General features: G+C 39.4%; 1 protein-coding gene across 1 annotated transcript in view; it reads right to left on the bottom strand.

Annotated features, from left to right (window-relative positions):
* The window catches only part of DNAJC7 (DnaJ heat shock protein family (Hsp40) member C7), a 38,529-nt gene that overhangs the window by 9,442 nt on the left and 15,603 nt on the right, over nucleotides 1–13,484 (bottom strand). The window contains exons 2-8 of the mRNA XM_042472158.1: nucleotides 10,245–10,333; nucleotides 8,723–8,847; nucleotides 8,517–8,630; nucleotides 7,369–7,443; nucleotides 4,736–4,854; nucleotides 3,596–3,749; nucleotides 1,359–1,523 (exon numbers count right to left, since the gene is read on the bottom strand). Coding sequence (XP_042328092.1) covers nucleotides 1,359–1,523; nucleotides 3,596–3,749; nucleotides 4,736–4,854; nucleotides 7,369–7,443; nucleotides 8,517–8,630; nucleotides 8,723–8,847; nucleotides 10,245–10,333 — 841 coding nt within the window. The remainder of the gene's footprint in view (nucleotides 1–1,358; nucleotides 1,524–3,595; nucleotides 3,750–4,735; nucleotides 4,855–7,368; nucleotides 7,444–8,516; nucleotides 8,631–8,722; nucleotides 8,848–10,244; nucleotides 10,334–13,484) is intronic.

The following is a 13,484-nucleotide window of genomic DNA, read 5'->3' as shown; positions in this document are numbered from 1 at the left end:
AAAGAAAGAAAGAAAGAAATTTAAATAACATAGTCTTCATAGTTTTTGGGGCTAATTTTTTGGGGTGGGTGGGAATAGTTGTCTACCAAATAAGAAACACAGACTCATCATGTTACACACTTGCTTTAATGGCTTCCCAATACTTACCTCAACAGCAACACAGATAAAATAATAATGTGATCCTGCCCCCATCCACCTCTTTCATGGATTCACTGTATTCAAAAACTGATGCCTTCATAGCTCAGTCCAGTCCAGCAGCGGATGGGGGCCATGTGAATCCAGAAATTATCTGGCAACAAGTCATACTACAGGTTGATTCTGCCTTATTCATAATGCTTGAAATTAGAATTTTCCGCATGTCAGATTTTTTTATTTTATTTTTGAATATGTGTATTTGCATAAATGTACATAATCTTGGACATGGGACTCAAGACTAAGTACAGAATTTGTTTATCTTTCATATACATGTTATAGGATAATTTTATACAATATTTCTAATAATTTTGTGCATGAAACAAAAGTTTGTGTACAATGAACCATCAGAAAACAAAGATATCACTAGCTGAGCCACCCATGAAAAAGTTTTGGTTTTCTGGAAGATTTTGGAATTCCTGATAAGAGATTTTCAACCTGTACTGCTATTTAAACAGTTACGTGCTTTAAGTATATGTATAAGAGAGGTAATGATCTGAAACACAAACAGAGAAAGAAAGAAGGGGAGTGGGCAGAATGAACAGAAACACTAGACACAGGATTAGTCAGCAGGACTTCCCTTCCCTGTCTGCCTTCCAACAGGAACTTGTTCCTGATCACAGGGTTATTACATTTGTTTCCAGTCCCACTTTCCCACCTGAATGGTGAAGATACTTGTTGACTGTATAAGACTGCTGCAAGGGACACCGAACTTAGTGCGAACACCCAATCAGCACAGCTTGCTCCAGCCCAGAACTCTTGAGCTCAAACTCTGAAACATCTCTCTGCTAAAGGTACTCTCCTCAATTTCTGAGCTACTATGCAATGCAGGATCATTATGGGATAGTAGTACATGACCTGTTTCATATGTATGCTCTAAAAATGTGATCTGCTAATTAGTGACACTATAGCTATGCAAATAGGATGATGTGTGATTATCATATATATATATAATATGCATGTATAATATATATGCATGGATGCGCATTTCTTTCCTTTTTGTCAGTCCTTGGGTCATGAGACTGCTGACACCTATTCAGTGTAGTAAATAAAACCACAATTTTTTTTCCTCCTGTGTGTAAACTATGTAAACTATTAGGGACTGAAGGTTTTAGAGATGTCTCTGGTATGCAGGAGCCCCCTCCTGCATCTTGAAATGCCCTTACCTTTGAGTTAACCGTCCCACGATTGCAGTAGAGTTTGGCATTGGTTTTTCTGTTATTTGGGTCTATTGCCAGCGCTTCTGTATAAAGTTCAAAAGCTAGCTTGTAATTGCCTTCCTTGAAGGCCTTGTTGCCATCGTCTTTCTTTGCTTTCAACGCTTTGGCGTTCTGGAAGAGAAGGAGGGCCAAAAGACAGGTTTAATAGTTAAGCTGTTTAAAAAATTACCTTATTAAACAAACCTTAGTTGGTTAACCTGAGTAAATTTCCAATTAGACCCAGTCTCCTTTGACTTCATTTCAGCATTTTTATCTCCTTCGGGGAGGAATTCGGGGGCAAACCATAAAAAAGAACTAATGGAGCCTAGGGGGGTAGTGTAAATAAATTTCTATAATGCAGGGGGAAGGGCAGGAGCTTACCATGGTGGTGACACTATTTCCTTTTCTTCCCTCCTCCCTTTTAATTTTTTTCCAGTTCCAAAGCCACCAATTCTGCCAGCACATGTGGTGGTGCAATAACAGGAGTGGAGCTTCGGCTGCTGTCACCATCCTTACTTTGCAGAGTGTTACCGGGAATGATGCTTAGCATGCCCACAGTCATTGCAAAGGGATCCTCTGGGAAAGAAGAAGCATGGTGGTAGGCAGAATTCCAGTTATGCAGCACTGAAGCTGGCAACTTTTCCCCTTTTGAATTAAAGGTAAAAAAAATTAAAGTAAAAAAACAAAAGAAAGAAAAGAAGAAAAGGAAGTGCCATCACCATTGTAAGCCCCCTCTCTCTAAAAGCCTTTCTAGGGGTGAATCACAGTCCCCAAAATGGTTGCTTCCCATTTGCAAATGGGATGATCTGCTAGGGAATTTGTTTCAGTATGAATCTAAGAAGAACAAAATAGTCCTGGGGGTGGGAAACAAACACAGATACACACTTGAGGTATTATCTTGGACTAAAGGCATTCTCTTTTCTCTAACACGCAGAAAGGAATGTCATTTTAAACATTTTACTTGGTATTACTTGCCATTTTGCAAAAAATCCAAGTAAACATAATGAAGAAATGAACAGGTTTTTTTTCTACTTTAGGAATTAGACACAGCTGGAGCACCCAGCATCTATGGAGGCACCAAGTGGCATCTACACATCATTTTTGCCCTTCTTTTTTGATTCCCTTCTCTTCTTCCTCACTCCTATTTTTCTAAAAAAATTGATTTGAACTGTTCAAAAGTTTTTCAAGTCTATAACCATTTAAACAACAATGACTCTTAACAGAAAATATTTGGGGGTTTTCATTTTCTTAATTTGTGTTTAGCATTAGAATCTCTCAGTTAATTAAACCAGTCTGGTATGAACAAATTTGCCAATTAATACATGTGAAATTAATTAGTTGTGTATGCATAGGATATTTTTTCAAACAAACCTCTTAATAATGCAACAACTGCTGGCACAATATTTCTTTTAAAAATGTTTAATCACTTGGGAGCATTTTTTAAAAATCAAAGATAAATAAATCAAAATAAATTAATACCCACCAATTGGCTAAACACTGCATGATTTTAATATCATACCAGCAGAAGATTAAATAAAATATAATGAGTGCACATTAATGTGTTCTGCACTCTGGATCCATTCCCACATAAAATGCCACTTGCAGTTACTGACAGGTGGGAGTTGCTTGCTTAGTAGAGAAGATGATTCTTAAGACCTTCTTAAGGCCTTCCACACATGAGTCATTTGTTTTGGAAAAATATGATGATAATAGAGCCAAGGTAGAATTGTATGCTGTGATTCTTAGAGTGCAAGGAACAAGGGAAAATGCTGAATGTATCAGTGGGTACAGAGAATGTCCTTTTAAAAAAAATCTATTATACTGTAATTCTGAAAATATCCTTGAAAATATATGAAAACTGAAGCTGGAGAGGTAATTGAATAAAGTTTTCATGTTCTCGAGGCAGAGCTTTGTCCCTGCTCTCTCCACTCCATGCCTACCAATAAAAAATTATGGGAGTATCAAAATGGGGAAAAATATCCAGGAGAAGGAAAACTATTAAAAATTACACAGTATGCATAATTTAGACACATTGCACAATTCTGCTTTTCTTGGAGCAGAATTTTAACTACCTAGTTACAGAATTTATTTTTTACATGAAATTTGCATAGTTGGGGAAATTTGCATCGTTCTGCATGCCTCAGAAAGAGAAGCACTTCCTTTTTAGAAAAGGAGTGGAAAACCGAGTAGACTCTCATACTTACACGGCAAGCAAGACAGGCCTTATCGTGATCGGGAGCCATTTTGAGAGCCTGGATAAAGAACTGGACAGCCTTTTCAATGCAGTCTTCATAGTAAAGGCAAAGCCCTCGCACATAGAGAGCATCAGCATTTGTGGAATCTATTCTCAAGATGTCACTACAGACAGAATGAAGAGGCAAGACAAAAATTACAGAACAATACATACTGAAGGAGAACAACCCACATACAGAGGGCCTAACATTCATAAAGCACTCCTGAGAGACAAGAGGCCTGTACTTGAAAATATGACTGGTGTATTTCAAACCTAAATGTGATACCTCATTTGTGAATTTTCTGCACATGGGCACCATGTTTTCCTGATCACTTTTGACTCAGTTTCCCTTCTCTTGAGCCCTTTTGTAGCCTTCTTCTTCCCTATATTCTTCTAGACTACCTCTTCTCCTAAATGCCAAATGCTATTGTTTAAAGAAGCCTTTCCTCTGACCCCAGCCTTTTATTTTTCATGGCTTGTACTGTTTTATGCTTTGCCCATCTGTAGCATCAAGCCCCAACAATGGGAAGTGTTAACTGCAAGGTAAAAAGGAAAAGAAAAGAAAAAAATCCAAAAGCCCTGGAAAGCTAAATTTTGCAAATTCTGAAATTTGCAAACTTACCTTGGCCACAATCCTTTTATTTATTTAAATATAAAATCCCATCTTGCCACTAAAATTAGTGCTCAAGATAGGAATAGTGAAATTACAAATAGCAAACAAATTACAAATGTATAGATAAAGTTCAAATAAAAGTATATTTTTGTCCAAAAAGAAGAATTTCAAAAATGAGATTAAAGGTATTTCAATGGAGGAAAAGATCCAAATTTGATTTAAGACCATGCTTCTCACATTCTCTCACCAGCAGGGCTTTCCCCCAATGTGCCACAGACTAACAGGTTATTTGTGCCCATTTACTACATCTGTTTCTTCCTTACCTGGAAACTTCCCATGGATGAACAGCCAATGGCTACCAGCCCATGGCCCACCACATTGAGAAGCAGTGGATCAAGATATAAAACCCTCTTTATCTACTTCATTGATAACCAAATTGTTGAACACCATTGATGAATCTTCCCCACCTAATTAGTTTTTAGCTGCCACAATTCCTACCTGGCAACTGATTGTGCTTCAGGATAGCGACCCAACAACGCTAAGCATTCTGCTTTAAGAATTTTGAATCGGTGGCAAGCAGGGGCAAATTCCAGAGCACGATCCATGCAAAAGACAACCTGGATGAGTTGGGTAGTGGTGAGAGAAAAGGTGGGGGAGAGAGAAAACAGCTGGTGAGAATGGTAAAGCCTAGATGCTTTGTATAAGAATCAGTGCCATGTCTGCTGTGAGACTGAGAGATGTGCATCACTTACAGCATGTGTGAGCAAATCTAGTCCTCTAGTAGTTTTTGGCCTACAACTCCTATAGCTCTAGTCAGCACGATCAATGGTGAGTGATTAAAACATCTGGAATGTCACACCTGTCAACCTCTTATCTAAAATATTAGGACATAGTTTACTTTCTATGTTAATTTGCCCAATCAGGTTTCAAGTACAATGGGTCTGCTATCACATGCAAATGAGTACAGTCCTGTATTTTCTAAGGGAAGGGAAGGACACTTTCCTGAAACAGGAGGGACACACTCTCACCCCAATTTCTTGCTCTAAAGGGCAAGTCTGAAGCACCAAAAACTCAACAGGTCAAAAAACGTTAAAACAATGAGTGTAAAGGGCGAAGCAGTGGCTGCCATGACAAGCATCTAACGCAAGCTCCAGGCCTCAGGGAGTGACTTCACAGGCACTTTTGCTGCTCTGGGGAAGGGACAGCTGCACAAGAAGGGAGCCTTTGTTTGCCTTGAGGTTCAGCTGGATTCTCAACTCTCCCTTCCCCCATCCCTTCCATAGGTGACATCACTGCTGGGTGCTGCGGGAAGCGCTGAGACACTCCAGATGATGGAGGCCATGGAAAGGAGGTTCTTCTCCAGAAACAAAGGGCACGTTTGACATTCCCCAAGGGATGGAGAAGCCTGGGGAGAGCTGGCTCGAGCTGTACACAAGGCAGGGTTCTTCCTTAAGACAAACTTCAGATTGTGCACGATAAGCCAGCTGCTCTTAACAGTTAGGAGGCAGTGAAGTAGGAATTCACTGGAACGGACAGAAGCCTTATTGCTGAGGCTGCTGGGCCGAGAGGGCAAAGTTTCTCTGTCTTAAGACATACTTCGACTATGGGTAGGGGCATACAGGGACAAGTCCAGAGCTATCAAGGCAGGCTTGTTACTGAAGAGATTGAAAGAAAACCACAGCTTTCCAGTTCTATGGGGGAGTCAAACCTATGCAACTCATCCTTCATGATGCTGTGGCTAAAACCTGACAGAATCAGGATTGAATCTCATCCCAGCCATGGAATCAATAAACCTCTGAGGAAGTCCACCCCGTAACCCCCTGCCCAAGCAATCCTACAAAACAGGAAAACATAGTTTAAGATGGTATAGTGGAAAATGGCCCTTCAAGATGTGGCAGTGTCACAGATTTTAAATCATTGGAAATATTATCTTTACAAACTGGTTGCTACTAGGAGAGAGAAAATGGAGGAGTCTTTTAATAAGACCGCCTTAGAAGTGATTATGCAAAACAGAAAAAACTGTTTCGCAGAAAGTCAAAAGATTTTTAGTCACACCTCTCGTCTTGATTTCTACAATGTGCTCTACATTGGGGCTACCCTTGTGCCAAGTTCAGAAGCATCAACTGATCCAAAATATGGTAGCCAGATTGGTCACCAGTTCTGCTAGAACTGACCATACAACATCTATATTAAAAAATCTTCACTGGCTGCCGATTAGCTTCCAGGTGCAGTACAAGGTGGTGGTTATTACGTTTAAAGCCCTACATGGCTTTGGCCCAGGGTACCTGCAGGAATGCCTCTCCCCATATAGTCCGCCCCGCACTCTCAGAACATCTGGGAAGTTTCTATTACAGACACAAAAAACTCAACTAATATCTACTTCCCAAAGATCTTTCACCTCGATTGCTCCTAAACTTTGGAATGACCTGCCGGTCTTATTACCACCTTAGATGCTTTTAAAAAAGCCATTAAGACGGATCTCTTCCAGCAAGCTTTCCCACCAGAGCTGACTTGAACAATATGCTCATTTTTATTCCTGACTGTGTAAGAGATGAATGTGAATTCTACTTGGTTTGACAAGTGTATTGTTTTAATTTTATTGCATTGCACTGTATTATTGTATCATAGGAGGGTTATTTTTATGGAAATTTGAACGTTTGATTGTATGATGTATGTTATTTGTTGTAATCTGTAGGGAGAGACAGCAGGAAATAGAAATAAATTATTATTATTATTATTACTACTATTATTATTATTATCTCATTTACTAATGATAATTTAAGTTCTTTGATTTTCAAATGTGGGTTTCTCTGGAGTTTTTAAGAGAATCCTCAGAAGAAAAATCACTATTGACAGACAAGCACCATGTCAGTTTTACCATTTTATTTTTCTTCCTGTGCATCACAGGAAAGTGTTGGTATGTTCTTGGCTTTGAAGTTGCATAGGCCTGACTAGTGCTCTGTATAAAAGGGCGATGCATCTGAGAATACCTCTCACAACTGTCTATATAAAACAAGACATCTGTTTGAAAATAAGCATGGGGTTGATTAGCAAAGATGGAAAGAAGTCCCTAAAGCTACAAAGCCTGAAAGCTACCAGTTTAGCTCAGTGTAACGCAGCGTCTTCTGTACCTTTCGAAAATCCCGTTTTTCAAAGTCGGCTTCAGCAATTTTCTCATACTCTAGGACAGTTCTGGAATTGTTCAGCTGGAAGAGAAGTGAGAAAGCTCTTGGTTTGCACCATATCAGTTTAATGCACAGTGGCACTAGTGACTTCTGTGGCTACAGCACATACTGTATATGAAGATTTTAAAAAATGAATGTAAACACATGTCTACTCCATTAAAAAAACAACACTATTTAAACCAATTTTCTTTATATGCTGACTCAAACACAGACACCTGATGCAAATCATCTACTACCCAATGCATTCCTAGTAAAAGTTCCCCAAGACTTCTGTGTTTAAGGACGAAGTTTATTTCATTCATACTTTTAATGATCTGAATATGCACACTAAAAGATGGCTACAAGATCAAAAGAAGGTTAATGGGTTGTCTGTTTCTTCCTTAGCCATCCTCTCCGTAAGCAGGATGTATGTGAACAACAGAACTGAAACAAACTTCAAATCATGACTTCCAACCCTAGTTTGGATAGGCTTAACAGGGATTATGGTTAACGCTGACACATCATGGTTAAGTCAGATGTGGGAGTAGTGGTAGAAAATTCACACCAGATCATGAAGGGACAGTAGGAAGGAAACACATAATTCTGTTGCTCTCACTCATTGTTAACCATGAGTAAAAAATTACATGTGCACTATCCCTCAGTCACATCTTGGCTGACTCTGATATCTATTATTCTGAGAAGTGGTCCCAACAAGATTCCAAGGCAGGATCTTTCTTCTAGCTTTTTTTGAAGTGAACATTTGGGTTCTTAAAGAAAAGCCAAAAGTTCCATCTCTGAAGCTCTCATAAAGACAAACTGGATGCATCTTCACCAGGCAAAGGCTTTCAGTTGCTTAGGTTGATCACCTTCACTTTCATATTTTATATGGCAAGGACAAGAGAGAAAGCTCATTATGTGTTATACTGTGGATGACTGCAAACTTCACCTAGCCAAGAGTAGTCTGTAAAACCTTCAGCTAAACAAATACAGTTAGGCTAATAAACCTTGAGATTCTATAACAGACAAAGAAGCTGTTGATTCAGGACAATCACACTAGTATATCTTTTTCAGGTATTTCTATCACTATCACTCTTCAGGCAAATGAAGAGACTTACCTCTTGTTGAGCCTGTGAATTTTTATGATCAAGTTCTAAAACTCTTTGGAAGCAGCGGCTGGCAGCCATGGCATTCCCCAAAGATAGGTGGCACTTTCCCTCCCGTAGGTGTCCCTGCAAAGACAGGGAAAACAGGAAAACCTTTGATGGCATATGCTTCAGATGTGAATGAGTACTAAGAGAACTGCATCTCTGTGATCACATACCCTCACAAAGGTATCATCCATTCTGACAGAGTGCTGGGCATCTCCAAGTGCTTCTCGATATTTGCCTAGCATCATGAGAGTGGCAGCTCGATTCCCATAGTAACTAGCATTGCTGGGGCATGTATCTATAGGACACAAAAGGATATCAGTTACCAACAAAACAGAAATTGAGATTCTCCACCTTCCTCTGCTTCAGATCTTCAATTCTTAAAATCTTCAATAAGATAAAAGCAAAAGAACTGAGTAGCACACCTAACTCAACAAAATTGTGAACTCTATTGACAAAGAATAATAACAACATGCATCAAAATCAAAACAAAATCCTTTCAGGGTTTAAAATTTCTTGAAAGGATTTGGGTTTTGTTTTGCTGTTTATTATTATTCTTTGCCAATTAAAATTATAAAGAGAAATCCAAATGCTTGATTTTAGATCTCAAGTATCTGGTCCCCATTTCCACCCTACAATAGATTCTTTGTTTTTTCCATTAATTAGTCCACACGAGTCAACCACACATTCTTCTGTGATTCAAAACAAAATGGATAGCTTTCACAAAGCTGCAAAAGAGGAACTTATAAGTTTTATTTTAGAGTGTGTGTGTGCGCGCGTGTGCATGCCTCTGCTGCCTCAGTGCCAGAGAAGAGAGTCCAAAATGGGGGGCCAGGAGGAGGACCCCTCCAAGATTGTGGCTCTCTCTCTCTCTGAACTCCCTAGACTGAAGGAAGGCCCCCTCCCGGCCCCCAAGGCAAAACTAAGCTGGGGGGGGAGAGAAGGAGGGAAGGCAGGGAGGACTTGTCTCACGGGCTTGCCAACCGCGAATGACCAAAACCACAAATGGCAAGTCCTTGGATACTGAGGAGCAACTGTATTTTTGTTTTACATTCTGCAAAGCATATTCTCAGAACTCTTCAGTTCTACAATTCTACACATAACATTTCTAGGCATCTGACAGGCTATTTGCACACACAAATATCCTAATGAAAATGAAATTCTCTCAATGTAAGGATCCTGATCCTGAGAGTCAGAGCATAAGCTTAGGGACAAGGGAAGCCTTTTTACATACATTACAGGGCTCTGCAGTCACTATGATACAACTGACTGTGGAAACCTCTTGTTGCATATAGACAGCCTGTCCTGAAAGGGAGCAAATGGTGTTCAGTAAAGAGAAGAAATAGTAACTTTTACTTGAATTTTTGGTTATGTGAGCAATGCATCGTAATATGCCTACAAACAAATTACAGTGGGACTTTGGTATTCAGTAGGGTTTGGTTCCAAGACCTTCCTGTGGACACCAAAATCTGTGGATGTGCAAGTCCCATTAAGTACAATGAACAGTAAAATGGTGCCTCTTATATAAAATGGCAAAATCAAGGTTTGTTTTTTGCAATTTATATATATATATTTAATATTTTTAAGACATGGATGCTTGAATCCATTGATATGGATGGCCAACTGTATACCAGTTTTCAGATAAGCAAATCAAGCAGGCCAGAAAAACACCTCTCTTTCCCTTTTAATCCTCACCTATGGCTTTTGTATAATAGTTGTATGCTTCATTGTAGTCCTTCTTGGCATAAAAAACATTCCCTTGTTCCTTGTAGGCCTCTGCTTCTCTGAAATGAAACAGAATGTCACAGCTGAGAAAGATAGGAACAACCAGAATAGATAAAATAACAGGATAAAAATCATAGACTATCCCCAACTATGGATCAGGTGGATGAGACTCCTACCAGAAACAAGAACAGCTGTTCTTTGAAGGACTATGTAACACATATCTCTTAATTACACACATGCACGCACACATCCTATGGCCACACAATGGGAAATTACTGTAGAGAAGGTAGCTCCTTTTGCTACCAAATCAGCCTAAAAAGCAAAACCTCTATTAAGATAACCGAGACACATACTTGTCCAATATGATGGATGACTTTCAGTCTGTTCAACTTGATGATGGGTCAATCTGCTTGGAGAAGTAAAGTCAAGCACAAGTTCATCAGACCCATATCTATCCTGGCTGATTAAAACTGCCACAGGAAGGCAGATGCATTGGTGATGAAAGCTGTAAATGCTTTTTTTTTTTTTTTTAAAAAGAGAATTATGCTCCAAATCCTCTAAAAGAAGCAGTCATGAGACCTCCTTAGCTTTTACTGGACCCCAACACCTTAGATAACTGTCACCACATTTCTAACCATCCCTTTAAAGTAGGGCTTTAGAATGAATGGTGACAACAACCTTCTAGGCTTTCTTGGATGTAAATGGATCCATTTCAATGTGTTCTAACCTGGTTATGGGATAGAAACAGTCCTGGTTGAAGACCTATACTAGAACTAGAGAGAGAAAATGTGTTTTTGTTGGTGCTGCTGAACCTCTCAGAGGCATTCCATACTATTATCAATCATGGTATCCTTCTGGACTGTTCAGCTGATAAGGGACTTGGGGCATTGTTTTGCCATGGTTATGGTCTTTTGGGTCCAAACATTTTGAGAAGATAGTGCTGGGGGATTGTTTAGCTTTGATGTCATTAACCTGTAGGGTACTGCAGGACTCAGTATTCTCCCAGTATATGCTTTTAAACATCTAATATGAAGTTGCTGTAGAGTCATGCAGAGTTATTGAACTGGGTATCCACAATAAACTCAGCTCTGTCTCTGTTTTGCACCTGATACCAACAAGGGCATGGAAATCCCAAACTGTTGTTTGGGCACAGTAAAAGATTAGATGAACCAACTGAGGCTGAATCCACATAAGACAGAAGTTCTGTTGGTCAGTAGGAAAATGCAATCTGGAGTTGGAATTAAAACCTGTTCTGAATGGGGTTGCACTACCTCTGAGAAAACAGGTTTACAGCTTGGGGGTTAACTCATGGACCAAATACTGTTCCTGGAAGATCCAGCATCTGCTGTGACCAGAAGAATCAAACAAAGACTTTTCTTGGCACACCAGCTGGCCCTTTCCTAGGGAGGGCAGATTTGGCAACAGCGGTTCCTGCTTTTTAGACCAGTGTAATGCACTCTACATGACACTGCCCTTGAAAAGTGCTTGATGCTACAGTTAGTGCAAAATGTGGTAGTCAAACCGCTATGTGGTTTGTACTTTACAGACCCCATATCACTGGTCTGGTACCAAATGAAATTGTTTCTAGGATTGCTTCTGAGTTGAATTCAATGCACTGATTTTGATTTACAAAGCCCAAAGGGTTGGGGCCAGGAGATGAAGGACCACCTCCTTCTGTATAAGCCTGACTGTAATGTGAAATTCTTAACAGAGGCCCTGTTGCAAGCCCACCATCTGAGAGTCCTGGCTGGTAAGCATACGAGACATAGCTTTCTCAGAAGCTGCACCTCAATTGTACAAGTCCTTGCCAAATGAAACCAAGCCAGCTCCTATGCTTTCGATGGCAGAGGGCAGCTATGACCACACTATTTTGTATGGTCTTTTATCCTTAAAACCAGGACTGCCTTTGGTATATTTTTAACTGTATGTGTGTTTTTAAAAATGGCTTTTTATTTTTAAAAGGATGGTTTGTTTTTATAGAATGTTCTTTAAACACTTCTTCACAAATCAACAGTTTTGGAGACAGATGTGCTTTCAGGTGTTTTTGCAGGTGATAGTGTGCACTTTACTAACAATTTGAACACACATTCTTTTTTCAACTTTCCTAGTGTGAAAAGTTTGTAGAAAAGAGGTTGCAAACATTTAAGAAACATAACAGTACTCTTTTATGTAAACCCAAACTTAACCACTGTGTGGAACTGAAGTGTTGCTATTCTGAGAACCTACAGTTGCCTTGAAAGACAATATATATTAATAGCTGTCCTAATTTTCTTTTTAAAGTAAAATAAAAAGAAGCAAATTACAAGGTCCCACAAGAGGCCCTGAAGAACAGGGTGGGCTAAGTAAAAATCAAGATGATTTAGTTAATCAGGAAGAAAGGGCAAATTAAATCACACCTTTGAAAGAAGCTTTTTCTCAAACAATATGCACAGGAACTGGTTACACTACAGAATTTATGGCCTGTTACAGACAGCCAAAATAAAGCTGCTTCGAGTCACAGTGGAGGTATGGTGTTTCAATGATGCATGCATCCTAAGAGTCCAGAAGTCACACCAAAGCCATGCTCCAGGCTGGAGCGTGGCTTTGGTGCGATTTCTGGACTCTTAGGGCGCATGCATCATTGAAACACCATACCTCCACTGTGACTCGAAGCAGCTTTATTTTGGCTGTCTGTAACAGGCCCCAATCTACTCAAAAAAGGAGAGAATTGTAATATTAAAGATTTGCCGTTTGATTCTCTCTATAGCTATGCAAGCATGCTAAACAAGAGCATACTCAAAGTGCAACTTTATGATTCAATACATAGCTGATCAAAATTAAGTCCTATTTCAATCAGTGAATCTCCCAAGAAACTGAGTATAGGATTGTGGCCTAAAGACCCAGAAAGGGCTGATAGGTACCTGGTGTAATATGAGAAAATATCTATCTATCTATCTATCTATCTATCTATCTATCTATCTATCTATCCATCCATCCATCCATCCATGACCTTCTATTGGCTAGTCTAAGGGATCATGGTAGTTTTAAACTATAACTGATGCAACAGAAAGACCAAGACTTATTATCAAACATACACAAAAGCAGCACCAAATTCAATAAAATAGAATCAGCAATATAAGATGTTTGGGTAAACAAAAAGGTCTTGAGCTGGCATCTAAACAATTGCATTGTTGGTACCAGTTACTCTTCTAGAGGGAGGGTATTCCATAG

The sequence above is a fragment of the Sceloporus undulatus genome, chromosome 6 (assembly GCF_019175285.1).
Source record: "Sceloporus undulatus isolate JIND9_A2432 ecotype Alabama chromosome 6, SceUnd_v1.1, whole genome shotgun sequence".
Classification (NCBI taxonomy): Eukaryota; Metazoa; Chordata; class Lepidosauria; order Squamata; family Phrynosomatidae; genus Sceloporus; species Sceloporus undulatus.
This window is presented reverse-complemented; position numbering and strand designations above follow the sequence as displayed.